The sequence below is a fragment of the Zerene cesonia genome, unplaced genomic scaffold (assembly GCF_012273895.1).
Source record: "Zerene cesonia ecotype Mississippi unplaced genomic scaffold, Zerene_cesonia_1.1 Zces_u007, whole genome shotgun sequence".
Lineage (NCBI taxonomy): Eukaryota > Metazoa > Arthropoda > Insecta > Lepidoptera > Pieridae > Zerene > Zerene cesonia.
Window position 1 is genome coordinate 1,139,158 of NW_024045137.1, and position 25,592 is coordinate 1,164,749.

Sequence of the window (25,592 nt, forward strand, 5' to 3'; positions counted from 1 at the left end):
TTCGAAATTCAAATGTAATATTTTTTTATAATTAAGTGTAACAGTATTTATGGCCAGACTAAGTATAGGCAATTTCTTATCCCGATATTCCGACGGGATACGGACTTACGCGGGTGGAACCGCGGGGCGCAGCTAGCATTGTTATAATGTTAAAATTACCTTATGGTCATAAAAAAATAAACAAATGAAAGACATAACTGAGGTTAAATTTTGAGACAAGGCATGCATTGACAGTATGATGCCAAAAGTATCCAGTTAGTGAATTGCATTTTATCCTCATAAGTTGTTTGTATAAATTTTTCATATGAGAAAAGGATTTAATATATAAACTTAACAAATAAGCATCTCTTTGTTTTACAGAGAAAACAGCACGTTTTGAACAATCTCATTAAATACGTAACCGAAACGTTTATTAAACTTGATAATGATGAAACGCCTAAAATACTATGCGACGATCTACAGAGTGAAAACGGTACGAGAGATCAGTTGTACAAGATGTTTCTAGATGAAAATCCAAATAATGAAAGTTTATTCTACTGGAATAATGATGAGTGAGTTACGTAATATCATCATCAGCCCTTATATGTTCCCACTGCTGGGACACAGGCCTCCTATGAGGGTTCAGGCCATAATCCACCACGCTGGCCGAGTGCGGGTTGGCAGATGTCACATGTCGTCGAACTTTTGATTCTCGGACATGCCGGTTTCCTCACGATGTTTTCCTTCACCGTTTTAAGCAGTGGTGATGTTATCTACATGCGCAAATAAATTGAAAAATCAATTTATTTCCTGCACGCTTGCCCGGTCTCTAACCCCGACTTATCGATTTTGAAGTCCGAGGTTCTCACCACTGCGTGTTACGTAATAGTTTATTGTAAAATAATAAAATGTAGAATGACTTTAATATTAAATTAAAGCACGAATTTGACACGAACCGAGAAAAACATTATCTACCACAGCCGACTCGATCCTGCACACAAAATTTCACATTTAAATTGACTATTACATTTTTTTTATGTCATAGTCGGCAATGGAGCTAGTGGGCCGCCTGATGGTAAGCGCTACCACCGCACATGAACATTTGGAGAGGCGTAAGGTCAATAGCAGACCTTTCGCCTCTACAAATGGATTGCCGACTTTAATTGGGAAGGGATTAGGAAAGGATTGATGGGAGATTTAAAGGACTGGGAAGGAAAAGGATATGGGCCTCCGAATCCCCCACTCACCGTACGAAACACAATAGCAAGGTATTATTTCACGCCGGTTTTCTGTAGGGGTGTAGTACTTCCCCGGTGCAAACTGGCCAAATTCGTGCCGAAGCGTGCTGGACTCCCACAATAACAAATATTTTTTTATAAAACCATATTTCAGATCCGGTCTCTACCTCAGGTCACGATTTATCCTTTCAACACACAAGGAAGACAAAGGTCTGCAAAAGATAGCGGAATGGCCAGCTACAGAGGAGTTTAGGCTTCTTCCAGGAGTTGAGTTGGAACCTTTGAGGAATTTCTTCAGGATTGGAACGTATCCTGTAGGTCTTTCTGTAATCTAATTGTGTGGTTGTATGTAGGCTCTGTCGTGTGTCATCATCAGCCTCATCATCATATGTGTCATCATATCTATCACATTAAAGAGACACAGGCCTCCTATGAGGGTTCAGGGCATAATCCAGCATGCTAGCCGAGTGTGGTTTGGAAGAATCACAGATCCTAACCACTGCACTACCACTCCTCTATTGTCATATAACTAGGTGGCAATTATTGAAAAGCAAATAAAGTTGTTATGAATGTTTTATTCGCTTATTTAAAAAATATAATTTAAAAATGGTTAGTTGGTATAAAATATTTTAAAACCTAAATCAACTAAATATCTTTTATTTATCTATCTCTTAATTTAATCTTGGTGATCCTAATCAGGATGATGAAATAAACAAACAAAGTTATTATTATTATATATTATATTGTCACCGATCGTTGATACGTGTTCATACTTTTATTCTGTCCATATAAAATAGGTCAAATTAAAACCCAAAAGAGTTAGATAAAAACATTTAAGTGAAGTAAATATAAGTGTCTTAAAAAAAGGAATATAAAAAACAAAAATGAAAAACAATGAGATGGAATTTTTTCTTTTTGTTTATCAGGCAGTGCCTTGGACCTTACAGAAGCTAGATCCTGAAACCGGTCAACCCATGTACACTGAAGAAGGCGAGCCAGTGTATTATGGCTATTGCGTCGACCTGATTGAAAAAATTGCTGAGGTAAAGAATACTTTAAGGCTTAAAAAAACACTTAAGTTTTTAACAAAGAAACGCTTCGAGTCTTCCTTCATCATTAATACAGCTAAGGAATGGAATTTCCTCCCTGCCACTATTTTTCCTAACCAATACAACCTGGAGCTCTTCAAAACCAGGGTGAATATTCACCTTCTAGATAGACGTGCACCCACGTAGACCACATCTCGGCTTCCCATCAGGTGGGATTGTGGTCAAACGTCGGCCTATCGATTGTATAAAAAAAAACTTAAGATACAATTTTAAGAACCAAATAGGTACCAATATACGTACAAAAAATAAACTGCACTAATCAAACACAATCGCTTATAAAGTACACTGACGGTCCGCCTCGGCTTCGCCCGTGGTACATATATAGCCTACAGTCTTCCTCGATAAATGGGCTATCTGACACTGGTGGAATTTTTCAAATCGGACCAATAGTTCCCGAGATTAGTGCGTTCGAACAAACGCACAAACTCTTCGGCCTTATGATACTGGTCTAGACACATTATGTTTAAAATAAAAATGTATAATATTTGAAGCCAACACACAGTTGACATAATTCTCAAGCAGACGTTTGTAGCTGTTAAATTTATACTAGTTGATAAATTTTAAATGAAACTAGCAACCCCGGCGAACTCCATTACGCCACCAGATGGCTGTATGTGAAAAATGATTTTCCCGCTTTTCTGTTGAAAATTTTCCTGAATTTTTTTTGCGATAAGCCTCACAAGCCTGAGACCTTTCCAACGAATGCAAAACCGTGAAAATCGGTTCGTGCGTTCTGGAGTTTTAGCGTCAAGATGAAAAACCCGACTTATTTTTATATAGTAGACTAGCTGCGCCCCGTGGTTTCACACGCGTAAGTCCGTAGGAATGTCGGGATAAAAAGTTACTTATATGTTATTCCAGTTATCCAGCTGTCTACGTACCAAATTTCATTGCAATCGGTTCAGTAGTTTTTGCGTGAAAGAGCAACAAACACACACACATCCTTACAAACTTTCGCATTTATAATATTAGTAGGACTAGTAGGATTATAAGCAACAAACTGTATCAAATTTTTCGAACGCATATTTCTGTATGTGTTATCAATTTGTAAATAAATAACGAACTAATGTTATGTAACTAGGCAATGGGGTTTGACTATGAGATTATAACTCCAAAAGTTGGTGACTTTGGCAAGCGCCTCTCGAACGGCACTTGGGACGGTGTTGTCGGCGATCTTATGACTGGGGTATGCATTAGATTAAAATATAATTAATTATTATTTATAGTTAATCCGCTTAAAGTCATGGACATAAGCCACAAACCGCACGTTATAAATAACATGTTAAAAGTCACACATTACAAACCATAATATACCGGTCACAAGTCACAAGTCACCAGTCACAAGTCACAAGTCACAAGTCACCAGTCACAAGTCACAAGTCACAAGTCACAAGTCACAAGTCACAAGTCACAAGTCACAAGTCACAAGTCACAAGCCACATTAAAAGTCATATGTTAAAAGTCATGAAGTTTTTATAATAATTTTTTCGTCTGCATAATTAATGCTTGTTTATAGTTGTAAGAGATACATTCAAAGAGTATTTCAGTTTTAATAGTATAAATACAATTTCGAAATACAAACAAAAAAAAGAAATAATAATCTGGCAACGCCACATCTATTTGTATTTAAACTTATTATAAATCTGTTTATATATACTTATATGTTAAATAATGTATGTATGTATGTATGTATGTATGTTTATAATATGTATATATTTTAATACCATGCTATCCTCAAATTATTTTCTTAATTGCCTTATTTTTGCTCACCCACTATCTTATATTTTTCCTGTTACCCTAAGGGTTGCCTGGTAGAGATCGCTACCTAGCGATAAGGCCGCCTTTTGCTTACTTATGTTACGTTCAGTTTTTCTTTCTTTTTTATAAGCAATAAGGAATTTCATTTCATTTCACATCGCCTGCTTGTCTTACACGCCGTTTTTTTATAATAATATTGAAGATAGCCTTAATGAAATATTAGGTTTTGTTTTTAGTCCAATCCCAGAACAAATAGAACACGTTGGCGAGTAAATATTAGAATTTATGTCCGTCTACTATTCACCCGCGACTCTTGCAATGAACGCACTACAATGCGCCGTCGCTGGCTTAGTACAAGATGTTGCTCATGCATTGCAAGCAATGTATAATTTTTAGTTTTTTTTTTGCAATGGTGCCGTTTTAGACAATATGCCTGAGACATATGGTACATAACATGCACGTTCTAAAATTTGAGGCTCTATGTATTCTGTGTACTTGTATTCTTTTACCTTTAATTTTTAGTTTTATAGCATTGAAATGCTTTATAAATGAGAAATTTTGAAAGAATAGAAAAAATTGGGGTGCCCCTTAGGCACATGAAACCGAAAGAGTAGAAGAAATTCGATTACTGTGGCAGGATCACGGGTGGCCGAGAGGCTAGGCGTTGCTACGGTTAGGCAAGATACGCAGGTTCGAATCCTGCCTCGTGATCAAATATTTTCTATTCTTTCAAAATTTCTTATTCTTTTACCTTGTATACTTTTTTCGCGAAATATCTATCCAGGAGACAGATATGGCTATAGCTGCGCTAACAATGACGGCGGAGAGAGAGGAAGTTATAGATTTTGTGGCTCCGTACTTCGAGCAAACTGGTATTCTTATTGGTGAGTTAAATCTATCTAGCTATACTAAAATGGTCAGGGTCAAATTCTGTGGTCGCGGACGTATTTTAACCAGCTCCCGTGGCCCCTTCACTCAAGTGGCTCGACGGAACACAGTGGGGCTTTGGTCGGTAAGAATCCGACATAACCCACGGCTCCATCCCCGGGGACCGTGGGTATCTGTGCAAGATTTCCCCACTAAAAAAAAAGGGTCAAATTCTGTACAATGAAGATATTTAGTTTTTTTTTATGGGGCGTTTTACTGTCGATACTGAAGTTAAAATGCAATTTAAAAAAAAATTGTCCGTCTATATGTCTGTATTTCGAATGAGAATCACGCAAAAACTACTGAACGGATTTTGATGAAAGTTGGTATGCTTATAGCACCTACTCCGAGGAAGGAATTAACTTTTCATACCGGAAATCCTTAATTAGTGTCTGAGTGGTGATAGTCAGTCTAAGTATTCATTGACAAACGCGAACGATGTCGCGGGTACAGCTAGTTTAAATATATATTAAGGTGACTAGTGTCGAGAGCTAGTATGATGCACACACACATCCATAGCTCAGAAATGAGAACAAGCGATTTACTAAAAATCTATAGCATTAAATATTAAATTACTATGTTGAAGAAGAATTCGACAAATAATCACGAGTATATGATGATATAAACTCCTTCAACTAATCCTGCAAGACACGAGCTCTTAGCAACACCGCCGGCTCACACTACAGCCTCCTCCAGCGTCATCACCATTTCCGCGCGATCTTACTGCTGCTCAATGCTCTCCTGAAGGATAACCTAGAATGTGATCTGTTTGCGGATAGATGGGGATCTTTGTCGTCGGCATGTCTGAGCTTCTGAAAGCAACATCTAGTCGAATGTCTTTATTTTATATTGTTCCTTGTATCTGAATGTCATTAATTGTAATTATGTAATGTATTTAATTGTGATTGTGTCATATATATTAATTATAAATTGAAATAAGATGTTGTATAATGTAAAAATTTATAGTTAATGTTATTGGTGTAAAACCGTTTTAATTATAATTATAAATAAATAATGCATTGCAAAGCGATAGTTAGAAGGCAGCTCTCCTTCTTCAGCCGCAGACGGATATCATGGCTCCGAAATCTCCGATAATGGCTTGGAAAAAGCAGTAAATCATTATAAGTCTCTAATGATCGCCAACCTCCCAAAGGAGAAGGCACTACAAGAAGAGGAAGAAAGTATATTGTACATTGCATTAAGAAAAAAGACAGAAAACGATTGTTATAACTTTACCCTTTAGACTCGGAACCCTAAAAAGACAAAATTCGATTTTTTCAAGTGAAAACTTCTTTAGGCGCGTTGAGCGTTTTGGTAGAGGGTAAAATCCTCGGTTCGCGTCACCGACATGATAATGATAATAGTATATCTATAGCTATAAAAAATTTCATAACATTTTTGCATATAGTTTTAATTACTCTCAACTTAATAGTTCCGTTTTCACTTCTATCGGCAGTCCCACGACTGCTACTGTTTTTTTTTATCTATATAGCACATAGAACATAGTATATAGAACATAGTACATAGAACATGGTACATAGTACGTAGGATATAGTACATAGTACATTCTCTATATAGTACATAGTTTTACCGCAACACAATATAGTCCCAGAACTATTGTTTTGAGATTTCTTAAACTGCGCATAAGTTCCCAGACCATCGGTTTCAGTAATCCGCAAGCCGATCCGCAAGACATCACTCTTCAAGTTCATGACAGTCCTGCGAACGGAGGTCTGGCTCAGCATTGTCGCAGCGCTGCTGCTCACCGGCTTCATGATCTGGCTGCTGGAGAAATACTCTCCGTATTCCGCTAGAAACAACCCGGACGCCTACCCATATCCTTGCAGGTGAAGTTTGGAAAATGTGAATGTATTTTAATTTTTAGTTTTATAGCATTAAAATGCTTTTGTAAATGAGAAATTTTTTGAAAGAATAGAAAAAATTTCGATCATGGGGCGGGATTCGAACTCGCGTTTCTTGCCTAAGCGTAGCAACGCTTAGCCTCTAGCTAGTTCTATTCTTTCAAAAAAATTCTTAATATGAATATAGATGAAATCAAACTTAAACATTTGTTCATTCAATTAGACTTCTTAAAGCAATATTGAATCGCCATAACACAATATTAACATTTACCATCGGTAAGACAATCCGTGGTAATTACATAAATACTTTTCTTTCTTCTTTCTTCCCTTCTATAAAATTTTCGTGTTGGTAATAATTTAATATAATTGGTAAGTTTTTTAATAAAAGACTGAACCGCCTTCAATTTGTCAGAATTAGACTAAATTTTAAATGGGAGACGAGAGGCACATAACTTTCAAATAAAAATGAATCATCTTAATCGATTCACCGAGTCCAAGGTCAAGAGGTCAATTAAAACAAAGAAAAAGTCGAATTCTTACCTTCATTTTTTTTAACACGGTTGAAAATAGATAACCTATATGTACATAAAATATAGATATAGGGCAACATTGTTTATAAAGGTCTAATTAATGACTGTTTTGTTATAATTAATCGAAACAATAACTGATCAACATAATTTACCTTTCAGAGAGTTTACATTAAAAGAGAGTTTTTGGTTCGCCCTCACATCATTCACGCCGCAAGGTGGGGGCGAAGCGCCCAAAGCGCTGTCAGGTCGAACGCTGGTCGCCGCGTATTGGCTGTTTGTAGTTTTGATGCTGGCAACATTTACCGCGAATTTGGCGGCATTTTTGACAGTTGAAAGGATGCAGGTAATTTTTAAGTGTATCATATTTTAGTCTATCTTTATATTACATATACGATATTTTTTTATTTTTATTATATTATACAATTTCATTCAAGCCGCCTTTTCGCATTTATTTCCCCGACTCTCGGGCATTTGAAATATTGCCTATATTTTAGACGCTTATAGCGCCGCGATTACGGGACTTTTTTCATAGCGCATACTCTTTCTATTTAATAAAATATGTTCCATAATTTTTACGCTTTAGTGAGCTTCACTTGTTTCTTTGTAAACGACGCGTTTCGATACGACTTTGACACTCATTTTAATTCATAGTTTCAAACGGACATTGCCTATATGTTATTCCAGTTGTCCAGCTGTCTACGTTCCAAATTTTATTGCAATCGGTTCAGTAGTCTTTGCGTGAAAGAGCAACAAGCACACACACAAACTTTCGCATTTATAATATTAACTGCGCTCCGCGGTTTCACCAGCGTAAGTCCGTATCCCGTAGGAATATCGGGATAAAAGTTGCCTATATGTTATTCCAGTACTCCAGCTGTCTACGTACCAAATTTCATTGCAATCGGTTCAGTAGTTTTTGCGTGAAAGAGCAACAAACGCACTCACATCCTTACGAACTTTTGCCATTATAATATTAGTAAAGACTCAGACTGATATGTCTCAAATATCACACTATCACACTAATATCATAAATGTGAAAGTTTGTTTGTTTGGATGTTTTTCCGTCAATCACGCACATCCTTACAAACTTTAGCATTTATAATCATTTTTCTACAGACACCTGTATCATCACTAGAACAGCTAGCGAGGCAGTCTCGTATTAACTACACGGTAGTGGAAGGATCCACGGTACATCAATATTTCATCAACATGAAGTTTGCTGAAGATACTCTTTACAGGTAATATAATATAATATAACGGTTTTACCGATTTTTTGACAGGCACAGACGATATATTACTACCCTATGTGTAAACGGTTGTAGTTGACAATAGTGAAAAAATTCAATACAAAGTTGATTTACATTCAGGTTGCGATAGTGTGATAAAAATAAATCGAATAAAAATAAAAGTGATCCAGGGACGCGCGTTTTTATTATTTTTTAGTCATTATATCAAAAATAATATACAGAAAAAAAACATCGGAACGTATGCTATAGTATTACTAGTAATAAAAACTGATTTGTTCGTCTCTAAAAATCGGAAGTATTTTTTCACTTCGTTTAAAAATGCAGTACAATTAAATAAAAAAAAAGACATTAAATAGGTTATTTTCTTATGTTTGGTTTTACGCTAGTATTAGACATTTAGAATTTATAAACTTTTTAACTGATTTTAAACGCGATTGAGAACCACGCATTATCTTATTAAACCGACGTTTCGAACACTTTACAGCGAGCGTGGTCACGGGGAGACTGCCTCACCGTGACCACGGGGGGATCACGGGGGCCCGTTCGAAACGTCGGGTTAATAATATAATGAATAAATCGCGTTTAAAATCCTTTAAAAAGTTTTTAATTTCTAAATTAAATGTTATTTCTATGATATTTTATATTTACCCAGAGTTTGGAAGGAGATAACGCTTAACGCGACATCTGATCAGGCGCAGTACCGGGTGTGGGATTATCCGATAAGAGAGCAATATGGACATATCTTATTGGCCATCAACGCTTCAGGTATTTCGTTTAACACTAGTCTTTGCCCGCGGCTATGCACGCGTTAAATTCGAAGTAGTTTAATAAACGTTATTATGCATATCAACTTTTCTCTTGTATCCCAAAATATGATGATTAAAAAAACCCAATCATAATTGTATGTAGCAGTCGAGAACGTTTCGGCACGAATTGTGCCAGCTCGCACCGGGGAAGTAGCACACAGGAGACCGGCGTGAAATAGTGGCGTGCTATGTTTGTATAATGAGTGGGGGACCCGTAGGCCCATATCCTTTTCGCAACCCTTCCCAGTTTTTTCCTTTATTCCCCTTAACAATCCTTTATACATCCCTTTTCTACTTGAAGCGTCAATCTATTTGTAGAGGCGTAAGGCCTTTACAAATGTTCCTAGGCGGTGCTGGTGCTTACCATCAGGCGACACACCTTTGCCGACGATGACATAAATAAAAACTGTCACGTAAAATAGTTTTGTTAATGATACGAATACACGATTTCATAAGCTATACGGCAAATAGAAACAGCTTTAACTGAATGTCCTACTAATCCTACTATCCTACTAATCCTATCCTACTAATATTATAAATGCGAAAGTTTGTAAGGATGTGTGTGTGTTTGTTGTTCTTTCACGCAAAAACTACTGAATCGATTGCAATGAAATTTTGTACGTAGGCAGCTGGACAACTGGAATAACATATAGGCAACTTTTCATCCCGATATTCTTAAGGGATACGGACTTACGCAGGTGAAACCGGGCAGCGAAGCTAGTTATGCATAAAAAAGCTTGCAGGGCAGGGCAGCGCTTGACTACCATCTCGTCTGATGGTAAACTGAGATGTGGTCTCTTGAAACAGCGCTGATTTTCACGCTGGTCCGTTGACTTCGGTTCCTATTTTACGTTTATTTAGTAGAAATATCATAAAATAAATGGAGAGAAAAATGAAATAAGAAAGAAAAGATGATTATTAATAACAGTTTCCTTAATTAATTAATTACTTTCATACATAGTATTTTCTTGTGTTTGATTTTACGCGAGTATTATACATGTAGAAATTAAAGACTTTTTAACGGATATTAAACGCGATTTATTCACTATATAATTAACCCGACGTTTCGAACACTTACAGCGAGCAGTCACCGGAGACTCAGTCTCCCCGTGCCCACAAACATGAATCGCGATTAAAATCCGTTAAAAAGTGTTTAATTTCTTAATGCTTTTACACAGGTCCAGTACCAGACGCTCTAACAGGCTTCCAGCAAGTGAACGAGCACACTGAAGCGGATTTCGCGTTTATACACGATTCGGCAGAAGTCAAGTTAGTTCTCTCTCTCTCTCTCCCTCTCTCTCTCAGGAATACGTGATTGCCAAGTGTTATAGGCTGAATCCAACTCTCTCTCTCTCTCTCTCTCTCTCTCTCTGCTGTAGGCTGAACAGGAATACGTGATTGCCAAGTGTTATAGGCTGAATTATTATGCAGTGGTTCAGTGGTGAGGACCTCGGACTTCAATATCGATATGTCGTGGGTTCTAGGCCGAGCGAGCGTGCAGGAAATAAATTGATTTCTCAATTTATCTGCGCATGTGGATAACATCACCACAGTTTGAAATACTGAAGGAACATGTCCTGAGGAAACCGGCATGTCCGAGAGTTAAAAGTTCGACGACATGTGACATCTGCCAAACCGCACTTGGCCAGCGTGGTGGATTATGGCCTGAACCCTCATAGTAGGCCTGTATCCCAGGAGTGGGAACATATATGGGCTATGATAAGCTGAATATATACCACGGGGGAAGCCGGGGAAGACATGTATATCCTATCCTACTAATATTATAAATGCGAAAGTTTGTAAGGATGGGTGTGTGTTTGTTCCTCTTTCACGCAAAAACTGCGTGACCGATTGAAAAGAAATTTGATACGTAGACAGCTTGGCAGAAACTACTGAACCGATTGCAATGAAATTTGGTACATAGACAGCTAGACAACTGGAATATCATATAGGCAACCTTTTATCCCGATATTCCTACGGGATACGGACTTACGCGGGTGAAACCGCGGGGCGCAGCTAGTATTAGATAAAAATGGGTTTATATGTATGTTTGAATTAATGTACGTGATGGAAATATTTTCAACAAACTCGTGTAATGTCCCTTAACGCATTTTAAAGCGAAACTTTTGAAGAATATCCTTATTTATAAGAATACTAGCAAACCCGACGAACTCCGTTTCGCCACCAGATGGCTTCGTTTTTCCCGCTTTTCTGTTGAAATTTTTCCTGAATTTTCTTTGTTACAAACCTCACGGAGCCCGAGACCTTTCCAACGAATGCAAAACCGTGGAAATCGGTTCGTGCGTTCTGGAGTTATAGCGTCAGGAAGGAAAACCCGACTTATTTTTATATAGTAGAGATACAGCTACAGCTAGGCCGCTAGTCAACGTTTGTATTTAAATAATATACGTAATATAAAATTAAAATCAATTAATGCGGAACTAATGAACTCATTACGTGACGTCCCATGTCCGCTAGTGGGGTATGGGGCAGATATTCATCTGTTTCTCTGATCGATTTTCTTTATGGACAGGTAGGTGATCAGCCTTCTGTGTCCTGCTAGACCGAGAAATTTTTTCGTTGCGCGTCCCCACCGGGATTCGAACACGGGACCCCTCGGTTCTACGCTCACGCGTTAACCACTGTACCAAGAAGGCGGTCAATTGAAGTGAAGTCATTGCGATTTTAAAACAATTTCATTAGATTCACCTGTATGTTTGTCTGTAACCGACTCCTTTAGACTCGATTTTGACCGACTGCAAACGGACATATTTAATTCAAACTTTGAACACTTATCAAGGATCGGTTTCAATACAATAATTGAATGTCATATAGTCACTTAATTATCTTCATTACCTAATAATAAAATAAGTGTTTTTATTTGTAATATTAAAACTGACTTTTGTCCGCGGCTTCGCACTCGTTTAATTCGGAGTAGTTTAGATGTTATCTTATATATAAAATTCTCGTGTCACAATGTTAGTCTCTATACTCCTCCGAAACGGCTTGACCGATTCCTCTGAAATTTGGTAAGCATATTGGGTAGGTCTGAGAATCGGCTAACATCTATTTTTCATACCACTAAACGATAAGAGTAAGGCAGAACAGCGTTTGCCGGGTGCAGCTAGTTATATATATAAACCTTCCTCTTGAATCACTATCTACTAAAAAGACCTCATCAAAATCCGTTGCGTAGTTTTGAAGATTTAAGCATACATAGGCACATAGGGACGGAGCTTTTATTCATTACATTGTAGCTAAAAAAAATCTCTGTCTGCCTGTTTATTCCGGCTAACCTCTGGAACGGCGACACTTCCACTGATAGCTGCTGATGTAATAAAAAGGAAATTAGGATATAGGATTGAGAAAAAAAGGAATTACTTCCAGGTACGAAATAACTCGCAACTGCAACTTGACCGAAGTTGGTGAGGTTTTTGCTGAACAGCCGTATGCTATAGCTGTGCAGCAAGGGTCTCGTCTCCAGGAAGACCTGTCCAGGACCCTGCTGGACCTGCAAAAGGAGAGGTTCCTAGAACAGCTGGCATCTAAGTAAGTTTCTAATCGATAACCTCTTCATTTTTTGAATTCGGTTTAAACAACCTGGTCTTATTTTTGGATTTGAACAAATTTTAAATATTTATAAATGGATGAAATTTAAGTAGGGCCATATTGTAGGTACCAGTTTTCAAGTAAAAAAAAACAATGCCAAAAAATTCAGTGGAGTTAATAACAACCTTTTTTCAAGTCGGTTGATACAATCAAATCACTAGTGTACTAATCAAACACAAGAAAATACCACTATTGTACTATTAGAAAAAGATATTTCTGCAAATGATTAATAGAAATAAAATTAAATTTCCCTAGATATTGGAATGAAACTGCCCGACAATCGTGCCCCGATGCAGACGAATCTGAAGGAATAACCTTGGAAAGTTTGGGTAAATATTCTGCATAACATAACCACCAAATAAATCTGAGACCATTGCATGAAAAGAGGTTTCACTTTTAGCGCGCTTTCATAAAGCCACACAATCCTTTTTTTTTTATTTACTCATTATTTTGTTTTTCCAGGCGGCGTATTCATAGCGACCCTATTCGGCCTAGGTCTTGCCATGTTAACACTAGCCTGGGAAGTATTCTACTACAAGCGTAAAGAGAAGAATAAAATACAAGCGCTAGATGCCAACTTGGAAAAAGTGGCATTACCCGAGACGAAAACATTGCCGAGGAAAATCAAAGATGGCGTCAGTAAATTGCGGAAGAGGAAAAAGGGAACTGTCAAAACTGTCACAATCGGTGACAGTTTTAAACCGGCCAAGGGCGTATCGTATATAAGTGTATATCCGAAGAATATGGATTATAGACCGTAATTGTGTAGATTTGGAGTTCATATTGTAGCATAGGAGTTTCGTTTATTAGTACATATTTTAAATAATGTATTATAGACTTTAAATGAATAGATTTAGAATTTAGATATAACATGCCACTATTATTTTTGCGTATATGTTATTTAAAGATTTTAACATAGTACCTTCTTCACGGTATTTAAAATATCTCTTATTTCGCAATTGCAATTTTTGAAATTTGACGTTGTATATCAATATATTTCAATAAATCAAATAAAGAATATGTTTAATCAGTGTTTTTTATTTAAATAACTAGCTGTTACCCGTAGCATCGCCCGCGAGGTGAAAATATATTACCACGGCATAAACTCTCATCCCCCATTTTATCCCCATGGGGGTAGAATTAGTCTTTTTTTTGCGGATGCCCACGTCACACCACAGAACCGACTTCGTTGAAGTTTGGTGCAGATAATTTGAGATTATAGAAAGAACATGGAACAGTTTATATCCCGGAAATCCCGTGGAAACGGAAACTACTGGAAGAAACACCTGGTATCTATTTTTTCCTTTAGTAAGCGTAAGCCCGTAAGCGGGCAAAGCCGCGGGCTGATAGCTAGCGAAAGTATGGATGGATGTATGGATGTTTATTTCTCTTTCACGCGAAAACAGCTTATCGTATCTATATGAACTTTGATACAGAGATAGATTATAGTCTGGATTAGCACATAGGCTACTTTTTACGAAAGTGACACCACGTGTTACAGCTAGTATAAAATAAAACAAAATTAATATTTTAAATTATTTATTATAACCATAAACTATGTACAACTTAACATTAATCAAATATAGACTATAAGTTTACTAAATTTTTTAATAATGTTCAATTAAAACCAATTGAGTCAACTAAGATATTTACCCAACTGCGCAAAAAATGGTAATGCTTTTCGACTGCGGGTTTCTAAGTTTATAAATAAACCTACTTTTGTTAACAAAATAAATTTAACAGATGCCTAGATTCGGTTTCCAATGGAATAAAAAATGGTAATTTTCATGTCCCCAAAACGATTTTATTTATGCCTTTTATTATTGAGTTAATATAATTAAATCTATGCTAATATTATAAAGCCCAAGAGTTCGTTTGTTTGTTTGAACGCACTAATCTCAGCAACTACTGGTCCGATTTGATCCGGTTTTCAGTGTTAGATTAATTGAGGAAGGCTAGGCTATATATATGCACCACGGGCGAAGCCGGGACGGACCGCTAGCTAGAAATAAACATAGTTAAAAAACACGCTTTAATAAAACAATCAAGAAAACTCACTTGTTCTTATACAGAGCATACGTAAGAAAATTTATTTAATCCCAACGATCCCAATCAGGATAATAAGAAAAACTCATGATATTATTGTAGTCTCACCGATCCTTGATAAGTGTACAAAGTATGAATTAAATATCTATTTTCAAATTCGATCAAAATCCAGTCTAAATACGTCGTTAACATACAAACATACAGACGAAAAGCGTGTTAAAAAGGAAAAGTATTTTTAAGAAAGTGTACCTTAATAATTATGGCAATATTCAACAAGGAGACTTATTATAAGAAAACCATTTTAAGCTATAGAAGTTTTTTTTCTAACAAAATTACCTGAAAAATAATACGTCAAAATACACTTTCAACCGAAATATTAATTCGGAATACGACATTTACAAACGCACCAATTCCGCACTACCAATTTCAGCATCTTTTCTACTAATTATTACCACTTTCTACCAAAACACTCTAGCGGTCGGTCTTTCCACGATGTGATCGGTGCTATCTAGTAATTTCTTGCCGAATTGGACCCTAAAGTGGTCTAGATTCAGGTACTCCCCGTCCACGATGTCGTTTAACAACCGCTTCGTCCTGTCTTTGCTCGCTTCCACGAAACTCGCCGCTATCTTCATCTCGTTCTCTGCGTTCCTGACGCCTATGCAATACGATCTGAAATAAATATTTTTTTTTTTAATGCATTAGCGATCCGCCCCGGATTTGCCCGTGGTACATATATAGCCCATAGCCTTCCTCAATAAATGGGCTATCTAACATTGAAAGAATTTTTCAAATCGGACGAGTAGTTCCTGAGATTAGTGCGTTCAAACAAACAAACTTTTCAGCTTTTTAATGTTAGTATAGATGTTTTAGCTATACAGTGTCCCAAATATGGTGTTCAATGCTATAGTTATAGATTTTTATACGCTGATTACACAAAAATAAAAATTAATTTACTTAGATTAAGTAAATAACTTCGTAACAATTAAGTTTATAATTAACTAGCTGCGCCCCGCGGTTTCACCCGCGCAAGTCCGTATCCCGTAGGAACATCGTGATAAAAAGCCTTGCTAATTTGCTAGATTTGCTTATATGTTATTCCAGTTGTCCAGCTATCTACGTACCGAATTTCATTGCAATCGGTTCAGTAGTGTTTGCGTGAAAGAGCAACAAACACACACATCCTTACAAACTTTCGCATTTATAATATTAATATAATAGTAAAAGTAAATTAATGAAAGTATGTTTTATAGCTATAGATAGTACGACCCAGACCAACCCTCACTAAGTCTTACTACTTGTCCCTATAGAGAATCGAACCGGCACTAAAAAATTGCATTTTGACCAACAACATTTTATAGAACCGACGCACCTATTTTGAGCTAGAGTTTCATCAACATCAATCAAGCAGTTCCACAGATACCAAAGGAGGGACACAATAGAAACTCACCTAGAAGCTCTACCAAGCACTGACGTCATAGCTAAAATCTCTGTGGCTGCTTCCGCCAGTCTAGTTAATTCACTGGAATAAGAAAAAAAAAAGAATAAAATAACTTATTTGCATACAACTTTTTTTTTAATTTTTAAAGAAAAGAAAAAAAACCGTTCACGAGGCGGGATTCGAACCCGCGTCTTTTTCCAAAGCGCAGCAACGGCTAGCCTCTCGATCACCCGTAACATTCTAGATAATGAGTGAACGAATGAATGAATGAATAATTAATTAGTCTACAACTCACGTATATGACGTCGCCACTTCGACACAACATCTCTCGCAAATTTATCTCATTCTCTTGACACAGTATATTATCTAAGCCCGCTTATGAAACAACAAACGAATGAATGAATGAATTAATTAATTAATTAATTAATTGAGTCTACAACAGACGTATAATCGACAGCCTCTTTCAGACCGTGTCTCGGTAACACCGTATCAAAAACAAATTCCATTCACTTCACATAGTTTTGTTGCCGAGCCTGGTTGAATAAATGAATGAACGAATGAAATTTTTTATTTTCAATTCACGTACAATCGACGACCATGACCATGATAGACCATGTGTCACTAACGTCGTATTACAACCACCCTATACACAGTTAATTATCTGCGCCTGGTTATCAAACGAATGAATGAATGATAAATTATATGCATTGTTGTGTGTATAGAATTTATGTACAAAAACCTTATTCACTGAATACATTATTCAAGATAATGGGTGAATGATCGAACGAATGAATGATTAGCCTACAACTCACGTATAAGCGGTGGCCACGTCCAGACCGTGTCTCACTAACATCATAACACAACCGAATCACATTCGCTTCACATAGTGCATTATCTGAGCCTGGTTATGACCGACCGAATGACTAAATGAATGAATGAATAAACGAATGAATGAATGAATTGTATGCATTGGTGAATGTAAATATTGTAAATTTATGAACAAAAATCTTATTCACTCGATACATTATTCTAGATAATGGGTGAACGAACGAACGAACGAACGAATGAATGAATGAATAGCCTACAACTCACGTATAAGCGGTGGCCACGTCCAGACCGTGTCTCGCGAGCATCGTCTCGCAGACGAACCTCATCCTCTTGACACAGTATTCCAAGTTATCCGAAGCGGGCTTCAGTGTCGGATGTAGATGTTCCGCCAGGTGCAAGTCGAGTTTCGGATTGTCTGATTCCTGGAAACCACGGTAAACTGGACGTTAGTCCCGGCTCCGTTCGCGTATCAAGATTCCTGTTCTATCCCGAGGGAGCATTTGATCGGGATAATAGTATCCTATCACCCAAGTCGGCTCATATCCTGTCTGTATGCCAAATTTCATTGCAATCGGTTCAGTAGTTTTTGCGTGAAAAAGCAACAAACAAACACAAACACACACATGCATCCTTACAACCTTTCGCATTTAGAAACGGTGAAATAGAACTAGGTCAAACACTTGACTAACGTGACTTCTTTTTGACTCAGTCTCCCCGTGACCACGCTCGCTGTAAAGTGTTCGAAACCTCGGATTCAATAATATAATGAATAAATCGCTTTTAAAATCCGGTAAAAAATATCTTTAATTTCCAAATAAATGAAATCCGTTATAAAAAGTCTTTAATTCCCAAAGTATAATACTCGCGTAAAATCAAATACGAGAAAGTAATAAGTAAAATTATCACTACATAGTATAAAACAAAGTCGCTTTCTCTGTCCCTGTCCCTTGGTATGCTTAAATCTTTAAAACTACGATACGGATTTTGATGGGGGTTTATTTTAATAGATAGAGCGAAATTTAATTTCTAGTTTTATAGCATTGAAATGCTATCCCGGCTCGTGATCAATTTTTTTTTATTCTTTCAAAATTTCTCATTTATAAAGCATTACAATGCTATAAAACTAAAAAATTAAATTTAACAAAGGCCGCGTTCCATCGATACAATATTGTAATCATTGAAATAATGTTTCGTATTGGTTGTGATGGTTCTTAATCATCTCAATAGATGGCGTGGGGTGCCCCTTAGGCACATGAAACCGAAAGAGTAGAAGAAATTCGATTACTGTGGCGGGATCACGGGTGGCCGAGAGGCTAGGCGTTGCTACGGTTAGGCAAAAAACGCGGTTTCGAATCCCGCCTCGTGATCATATTTTTTCTATTCTTTCAAAATTTCTCATAGATAGTGATTCAAGAGAAAAAATATGGTATCTATCCGCCCCCAGGGACATCAGTGACCATTGCTGTAGAAATGAACTACTCTCTCTCTCTCTCTCTCTTTCTCGGTTTAACATTACCTGAGATTTGTTCGCGAGTACTTTCTTAAAAACGAAACTTGGATTCAGGAATGGATTCCTCATCTTCTTGATTTCAGTCGACATGAAATTACCAGCGTAGTGCAAGCCTTGAAGCGCTGCGAAATAAAATGATATTTGTTTATCTATATTATTTACTAGCGCTCCGCCCGTGCCACATATATAGCCTACTAGCTGCGCCCCGCGGTTTCACCCGCGTAAGTCCGTATCCCGTAGGAATATCGGTATAAAAAGTGCCTATGTGTTATTTCAGTTATCCAGCTGTCTACGTACCAAATTTCATGGCAATTGGTTCAGTAGTTTTTACGTGAAAGAGTAACAAACATCCATACATCCATACAAACTTTCGCATTTATAATATTAATAGGATAGCCTTCCTCAATAAATGGGCTGTCTAACACTGAAAGAATTTTTCAAATCGGACCTGTAGTTCCTGAGATTAGTGCGTTCAAACAAACTCTTCAGCTTTATAATATTAGTATAGATATGTCCCATTTTTATGACCGTGCCGATCGTTGCTTTACCCAAATTTTTTACCATTTATTCTTATAGCGGCGTGAGAAAAATATTTTATGCTATATAAGTACCACGGGCGAACCCGGGGCGGATCGCCAGTTACCTATATCTTCTTTAAACGAGCAATTCTTGTATATATATATATATATATCCTATTAATATTATAAATGCGAAAGTTTGTATGGATGTATGGATGTTTGTTGCTCTTTCACGCAAAAACTACTGAACCGATTGCAATGAAATTTGGTACGTAGACAGCTGGACAACTGGAACAACATATAGGCAACTTTTTATCCCGACATTCCTACGGGATACGGACTCACGCGGGTGAAACCGCGGGGCGAAGCTGGTAATAGAAATAATCACCTATGAAAAAGTTGACTTCGTCCACAGACTCCCCCCTGAATGAGAGAGATCTCATGTTCTCCAGCAGGTGGAGGCACTCCTTCTGCTTCTCGACGCCCGGTATGGCTAAGAGTTTCAGCAGTAGACTCTGCGCGTGATTCGCCATGAAGTTCCTGAAAAAAGGGAAAAAACATCAATTAGTTTAATTGAACACTAGCTGCGCCCCGCGGTTTCCCGTAGGAATATCGGGATAAAAAGTTGCCCATGTGTTATTCCAGTAGTTCAGCTGTCTACGTACCAAATTTCATTGCAATCGGTTCAGTAGTTTTTGCGTGAAAGAGCAACAAACACACACATCCTTAGAAACTTTTGCCATTATAATATTAGTAAAATACCATAGACTCAGACTGATATGTCTCAAATATCACACTTATTACGCTAATATCATAAATGTAAAAGTTTGTTTGTTTGTATGTTTGTCCGTCAATCACGCTGAAACTACTGAACGGATTTTGATGAAATTCGATAAACAGACAGGGTATGAGCCGACTTGGGTGTTAGGATTATATACTAAGATACTTTTTATCTAGATTGAAAGGACGAAAGGAAAGAAGCATTTATCTCCTTTGGAAGAGCGTCTATATAAAAATATTAAATAAATAAACTAAAACCAAAAAATTACAAAATTAAATTTTACCATGTCCCTTGTCATTAAAACAAAGTTTTTATGAAACACTAGCCTGCTCGCCCCGGCTCCGCCCGGGGTAGTTATATGACTTAATTGGAATAATAAGAACTCCCGCCACACTTTACAATGGATCAAACTGCACACGGTGTGTAGATTTGATTAAAATCGGTTGAGTAGTTTAGGGGTACACGGTGGACAAACAATGTAACATGTAAATTATATATATTAAGATTTTAGTACAATGAGACCAAGATAATCCAACCCACCTGCTCATAGCCATTTCCACTTCAGCATCAGGCTCCAAATAACCGTCCAGGAGACCAGCTATGAAGTACTCTACACTCTCGGAGGCATATGTGTGGATGAGGGTATCTCCGATCACCGATCTTATTGTGGTCAGCTCGGAGAGGGGTTTGCCTGAAAGAGATGTTTTATATTAAAAACTAGCAGCTCTCTCCGGCTTCGCCCGTGCTACATATTCATTTATACAGACCCTGACCTACGAACTAGTGGTGAACTGTGTCTCAAAGGCCAGTTTCTTCCCAATCTTTTATCTTTATAAAAGTTTACAGTACAGAGTTAAAAAGTGAAGTCCTGTGTCCCCTAGTGGGGTATGGGGCAGATGATATACATCTGTTTCACTGATCGATTTTCTTTATGGACAAGTAGGTGATCAGCCTTCTGTGTCCTGCCAGACCGAGACATTTCTTTTTTATTGTCCCCACCGGGAATCGAACCCAGAACCCCTCGGTTCTACGCTCACGCGTTTACCACTGTACCAAGGAGGCGTCTACAGTACAGAGTTAAGAAAATAAGAATAAGAAATCATGAGAAATTTTGAAAGAATAGATAAAATTCGAACAGGTGGGCAACGAAGCCGTGTTTTTTTTCAATACTATAAAATTAAAACTTAAATTTAGTCTATGTCACTCAGCTAAGTTTCTAATGGTGAAAGAATTTTTAAAATCCAGTCCAGTAGTTTTTGAGTTTATCCATTACAAACAAACAAACGAACAAACGAAAAAGAGAAAAATACAAATTATGCCTCTTTATAAAATTAGTGTAGACGAGCAAATAATAAATGGGTCAGGCGTACTCGCGCCTGACCCATTTATTATTTGTCTGGCGAAACGTGTAGAAATATTAGTCACCCATCCAGTTTATGACCGTGCTTAGTGTTGTTTATTGATTTGAATAAAATTTGATTAAATATATATTGTTATAGGGTCAAGAAATACACATTTTCGGATGTAATCTCCGAAAATTACAACTGTGCAACTATCACGGATGACCGCCTCCTTGGTACAGTGGTTAATGCGTGAGCGTAGAACCGAGGGGTCCTGGGTTCAATTCCCGGTGGGGACGCACAAAAAAAAAATTGTCTCTGTCTGATGAAACAGATGTACATCATCTGCCCCGTACCCCACTAGGGGACACGGGACTTCACAAAAAAAAATCTATCACGGTTCCTGAAATACTGCCTGGTGGGGAGCGGACAGGGAAGTCTGAGTAAAATGTTCCCATTTTATCCTTTGGGTACGAAACACTGATAAACACTTGAAACGACATGTTGCTCTGAATCGCGCAAGCGAATTGTTTTCTGGAGACAATGCATACAAGTATTTTGCCGATCAGATATGTAGACTGGTCGAGGCTCTTCCCATTTTCGATGGAGGAATACCACTTTCCTTCCTCCACAGTACTTTGGGACCTGGCCCCGATGGGATGATATTGGTAAGTAATATATATCATCTGCAGTGAAAACATTTCGCTTGCACGATTCATAGGCGCGTCGCTTCACACTCACCATTCAAAAATCTAGGTCTCACATAATCTAGACAGGATTTCATCGCTTGCGATAGGCTTATTCTGCACAGTGTGGCCGTGTGCAAGCGATTCGCGCCAAGCACTTTGCTGAGTAATTCGTCTGTTGCCTTTTGAAGTGGTGTTGCTGTAAAAGAAATTTTTAACACAAAACTAAGATGATGAAGATGATGATAAGATGATGATGAAACTAAGATGATGGAGGATAATCCACTAGAAAACCTGTCCATCATTTTTCTATGTGTATTTAGGTTGTATTTTTTTTTTTGTTACCTCAGAGCTTGAACATGGTTTAACTGATTTTTATGTTTCTTTCTTTATTTGAAAGCTGATAAATCTTGTGTTCGGAAGATAGCATAGTTTTTCGTAAATAATGGTTATGCTGTTTTTTTTTATGTCACCGTCGGCAATGGAGCTGGTGGGTCGCGTGATGGTAGGCGCTACCACCGCCCATGAACATTTGCGAAGTCAATTGCCAACTTCAAATTGAAATGGGTTGAAGAAAGGATTAACGAAAGGAATAAAGGAGAGGACTGGGAAGGGTAAGGAAAAGGATATGGGCCTCCTATTTATATATGTGCTTATATAGCAGTGCATTCATCTCTCACCAGGAACATTATTAAAAAGCACATAGTTATCCTTGAATATGACTCCCTCAGCCTCAGGGTGAACCAGGAACGCCATTATCCTGTTGTTCTCGACTATGCAGAGGGGCAGCAGATATCCTGAGGGGTTGATGCAGACCTTTTCTCCGTTTAGCCTCCAAATACCTGGAAATTTAGACTTATGAATTAATAACTTTTTAACTGAATTTAAATCCAATTTATTTGCTGTGTTATTTAACGTGACATGCTTTAAAGCGAGTATCACATGGAGACTAATAATTTCTAAATGTATAATACTCTGCAAAATAATACTTAGATTGATTCTCGTTAGAGGGAGTTGAAAAGACATTCACAATTATTATACCTGTGTGGGTTGTTTAATATTTATCTATTCCTAATAATATAATGCAAAAGAGTTTGTTTGTCTGTATTGTACAAGACTGATTTTATTTTCCTTCATCATTGGATATATATAAATTCTGAGATACACTGATATAGTTCAGAGCATTTTTATAATTGGACCAATTGTTCCTGAGATCAGTGTGTTTTAATAAATAGTTTAAAAACATGAAAAATAAACATTTGTAATTAATAAACACTTTAGAACACTTTATTAAGAATTTGTTTATTTGAACATGCTTATCTCGGGAAGTACTGGGCCAATTTCAAAAATTCTTTGATTGGTGTTTATGTGATACCTGTATGCCCCGAGCTATATCAGTGTGATACTCAAGGATCACACAAACATCCTATGATGGTAGTTTTCGAAATTGGTTAAGCATTAATTGACAATAGCATATTCAGACTAATTTTGAATAGCAGATCAGATTCAGATTAAATCAAAATGTTTAACGCAATAGTCAATTGAGATATGCTTTGTTGTAATATCTATATATATAAAATTCTCGTGTCACAGTTTTCGTTGCCATACTCCTCCGAAACGGCTTGACCGATTCCTCTGAAATTTGGTAAGCATATTGGGTAGGTCTGAGAATCGGCCAACATCTATTTTTTATCCCGATATTCCTACGGGATACGGACTTACGCGGGTGAAACCGCGGGGCGCAGCTAGTAGTAATATAAACTTAATCACCATTATCATCCAATTCAGCAGTTGACCGGAAGTCTGGTTGAGCCAGTCTCTCAGATATTCTCTCCTTAATACATAACGTTATGGTATCATCCCCTGATTTCAAGTCGTCAACAATATTCATATAATCATCCGGGTTTAAACCCTTTTTTAATACATTTAAACCCACCCAATGGTCACTAATTTGCTGTCCCAATTGAAGATCTGTTCCTATGAGTTCTAAATATCGTAACAGTTCTGTATGATTTGCCGCCAAACCGCCGTTAGTCAAGCCGACCGTTGCGGCGTAAATATTAGCATTTCGCATAGCAGTTTTTCTGTCATCTACGGAACTTTTTGGATCGGAAAACACTTTTTCTAACACGGATAATCTATTTTCAAGTTGTGTGTTCTCTTCTTTGTTTAGAATTTCCGGATACGCGAGCATGTCGCGGTTGTATTTCGATACGAATACATTTTTCATGAATGGTTCTATTTTAGCGTTTCTGCGCTCCACGCGTTCTATTGTTTTCAGATCTTCAAAGTCGAACTTCTCTTCTTGTACTTTCGGTTGGGTAGATCCCGCAGAATCGTAGTTAAATGCTGATATTCTCAGTTTTCTAATAAAAGTTTTTCGAATACTTTGATACGGCAGCACAGTCAATTTACATGCGATATTCATTGTGGTCATTTGCAATTTTATGCAGGAACTTTTAAATAATTTATTGCTATTAGTTTCTAATGAGATAGGTATTTATTTTCAACAATAATCACGTAACAGAACTCAACTTTTTTTTAGGTTATCATTAATGTCAAACTCAAACCCGAATGTCAAACGTCATAATAAAATTCGAAACTGTAATCGAAATCGTTTTTTAAGAATCGATAAAGATAATATGCTCGATTGATTCATGGGACCATTGTGGGAAAGAATAAAATATTGTATGATAATTATCACATACTCTTGATGATAAAAAAATATTCGATCAGAACATTATGAGATAATTTTTTTTTTAAGAGAAGTATTAATAATGAATATTTTCACCACCGATCTTTACATACGAATTATATACCTATAGAAATATCATTACTAAAACCTTCACAAAAAATATAGCAAGGTAGCTATTACTTAATAAAAAAATAGCTTACTGAAATCTATAGTTATATAAGTAAATAATTGAAATTGTAAAACCTTCAAGTTGTCGTAGTATTGATTCAACCTATCGCTGTATAAAATTGTTTTAATGAAAGCTTCGTGTCGCACAAAATATGCGATATGTATAAATTTATTGTGTTTTTTCATTAAACATGTCATAATGTTATATTGATAATTCTATGAAAATAATTGGAACATGAGCAAACATAAATTGAATTTGTGTTATTTACTTCAATTTACTTTATAAGGTCGTAAGTGAAAACTCAAAGAATGTTAGTCTATGATTTCTATTAACGATCTTTAGAGTTACTATCAAGTTAAACATTTCCTTATTTTTATAATAACTGCAGTTGTTATCTAAAAGCTACAATCTATTACCACAATTGTTATTTCATAAATTATTATTTGTAATAAAAAGTTTCAATAATATTCGATATTCGAATATCGGTTCACGTTCTAAAAATAACGAATAGAC

At 36.9% G+C, this 25,592-nt stretch overlaps 2 protein-coding genes across 2 annotated transcripts in view; one reads left to right on the forward strand and one right to left on the reverse strand.

Annotated features, from left to right (window-relative positions):
- LOC119839024 (ionotropic receptor 25a) overlaps nt 1–13,882 on the forward strand; it is a 19,226-nt gene extending 5,344 nt beyond the window's left edge. Inside the window, exons 6-18 of the mRNA XM_038365192.1 lie at nt 361–551; nt 1,372–1,531; nt 2,144–2,260; nt 3,408–3,512; nt 4,869–4,968; nt 6,681–6,858; nt 7,563–7,746; nt 8,520–8,641; nt 9,303–9,415; nt 10,635–10,725; nt 12,844–13,005; nt 13,321–13,394; nt 13,528–13,882. Coding sequence (XP_038221120.1) covers nt 361–551; nt 1,372–1,531; nt 2,144–2,260; nt 3,408–3,512; nt 4,869–4,968; nt 6,681–6,858; nt 7,563–7,746; nt 8,520–8,641; nt 9,303–9,415; nt 10,635–10,725; nt 12,844–13,005; nt 13,321–13,394; nt 13,528–13,826 — 1,896 coding nt within the window. The 3' untranslated portion in view covers nt 13,827–13,882. The remainder of the gene's footprint in view (nt 1–360; nt 552–1,371; nt 1,532–2,143; nt 2,261–3,407; nt 3,513–4,868; nt 4,969–6,680; nt 6,859–7,562; nt 7,747–8,519; nt 8,642–9,302; nt 9,416–10,634; nt 10,726–12,843; nt 13,006–13,320; nt 13,395–13,527) is intronic.
- Nucleotides 13,883–14,991: 1,109 nt separating this feature from the next.
- On the reverse strand, nt 14,992–24,781 carry LOC119839050 (complex I assembly factor ACAD9, mitochondrial). The gene is made up of 9 exons (XM_038365224.1): nt 23,986–24,781; nt 22,896–23,057; nt 22,271–22,414; nt 20,730–20,880; nt 19,797–19,948; nt 18,897–19,012; nt 17,645–17,802; nt 16,562–16,633; nt 14,992–15,783 (listed from the first exon to the last, which is right to left on the reverse strand). The coding sequence occupies exons 1-9, from the start codon at nt 24,650–24,652 to the stop codon at nt 15,570–15,572; spliced, it is 1,836 nt and encodes a 611-aa protein (XP_038221152.1). The 5' UTR covers nt 24,653–24,781; the 3' UTR covers nt 14,992–15,569.
- Between the last annotated feature and the right edge of the window lie 811 nt (nt 24,782–25,592).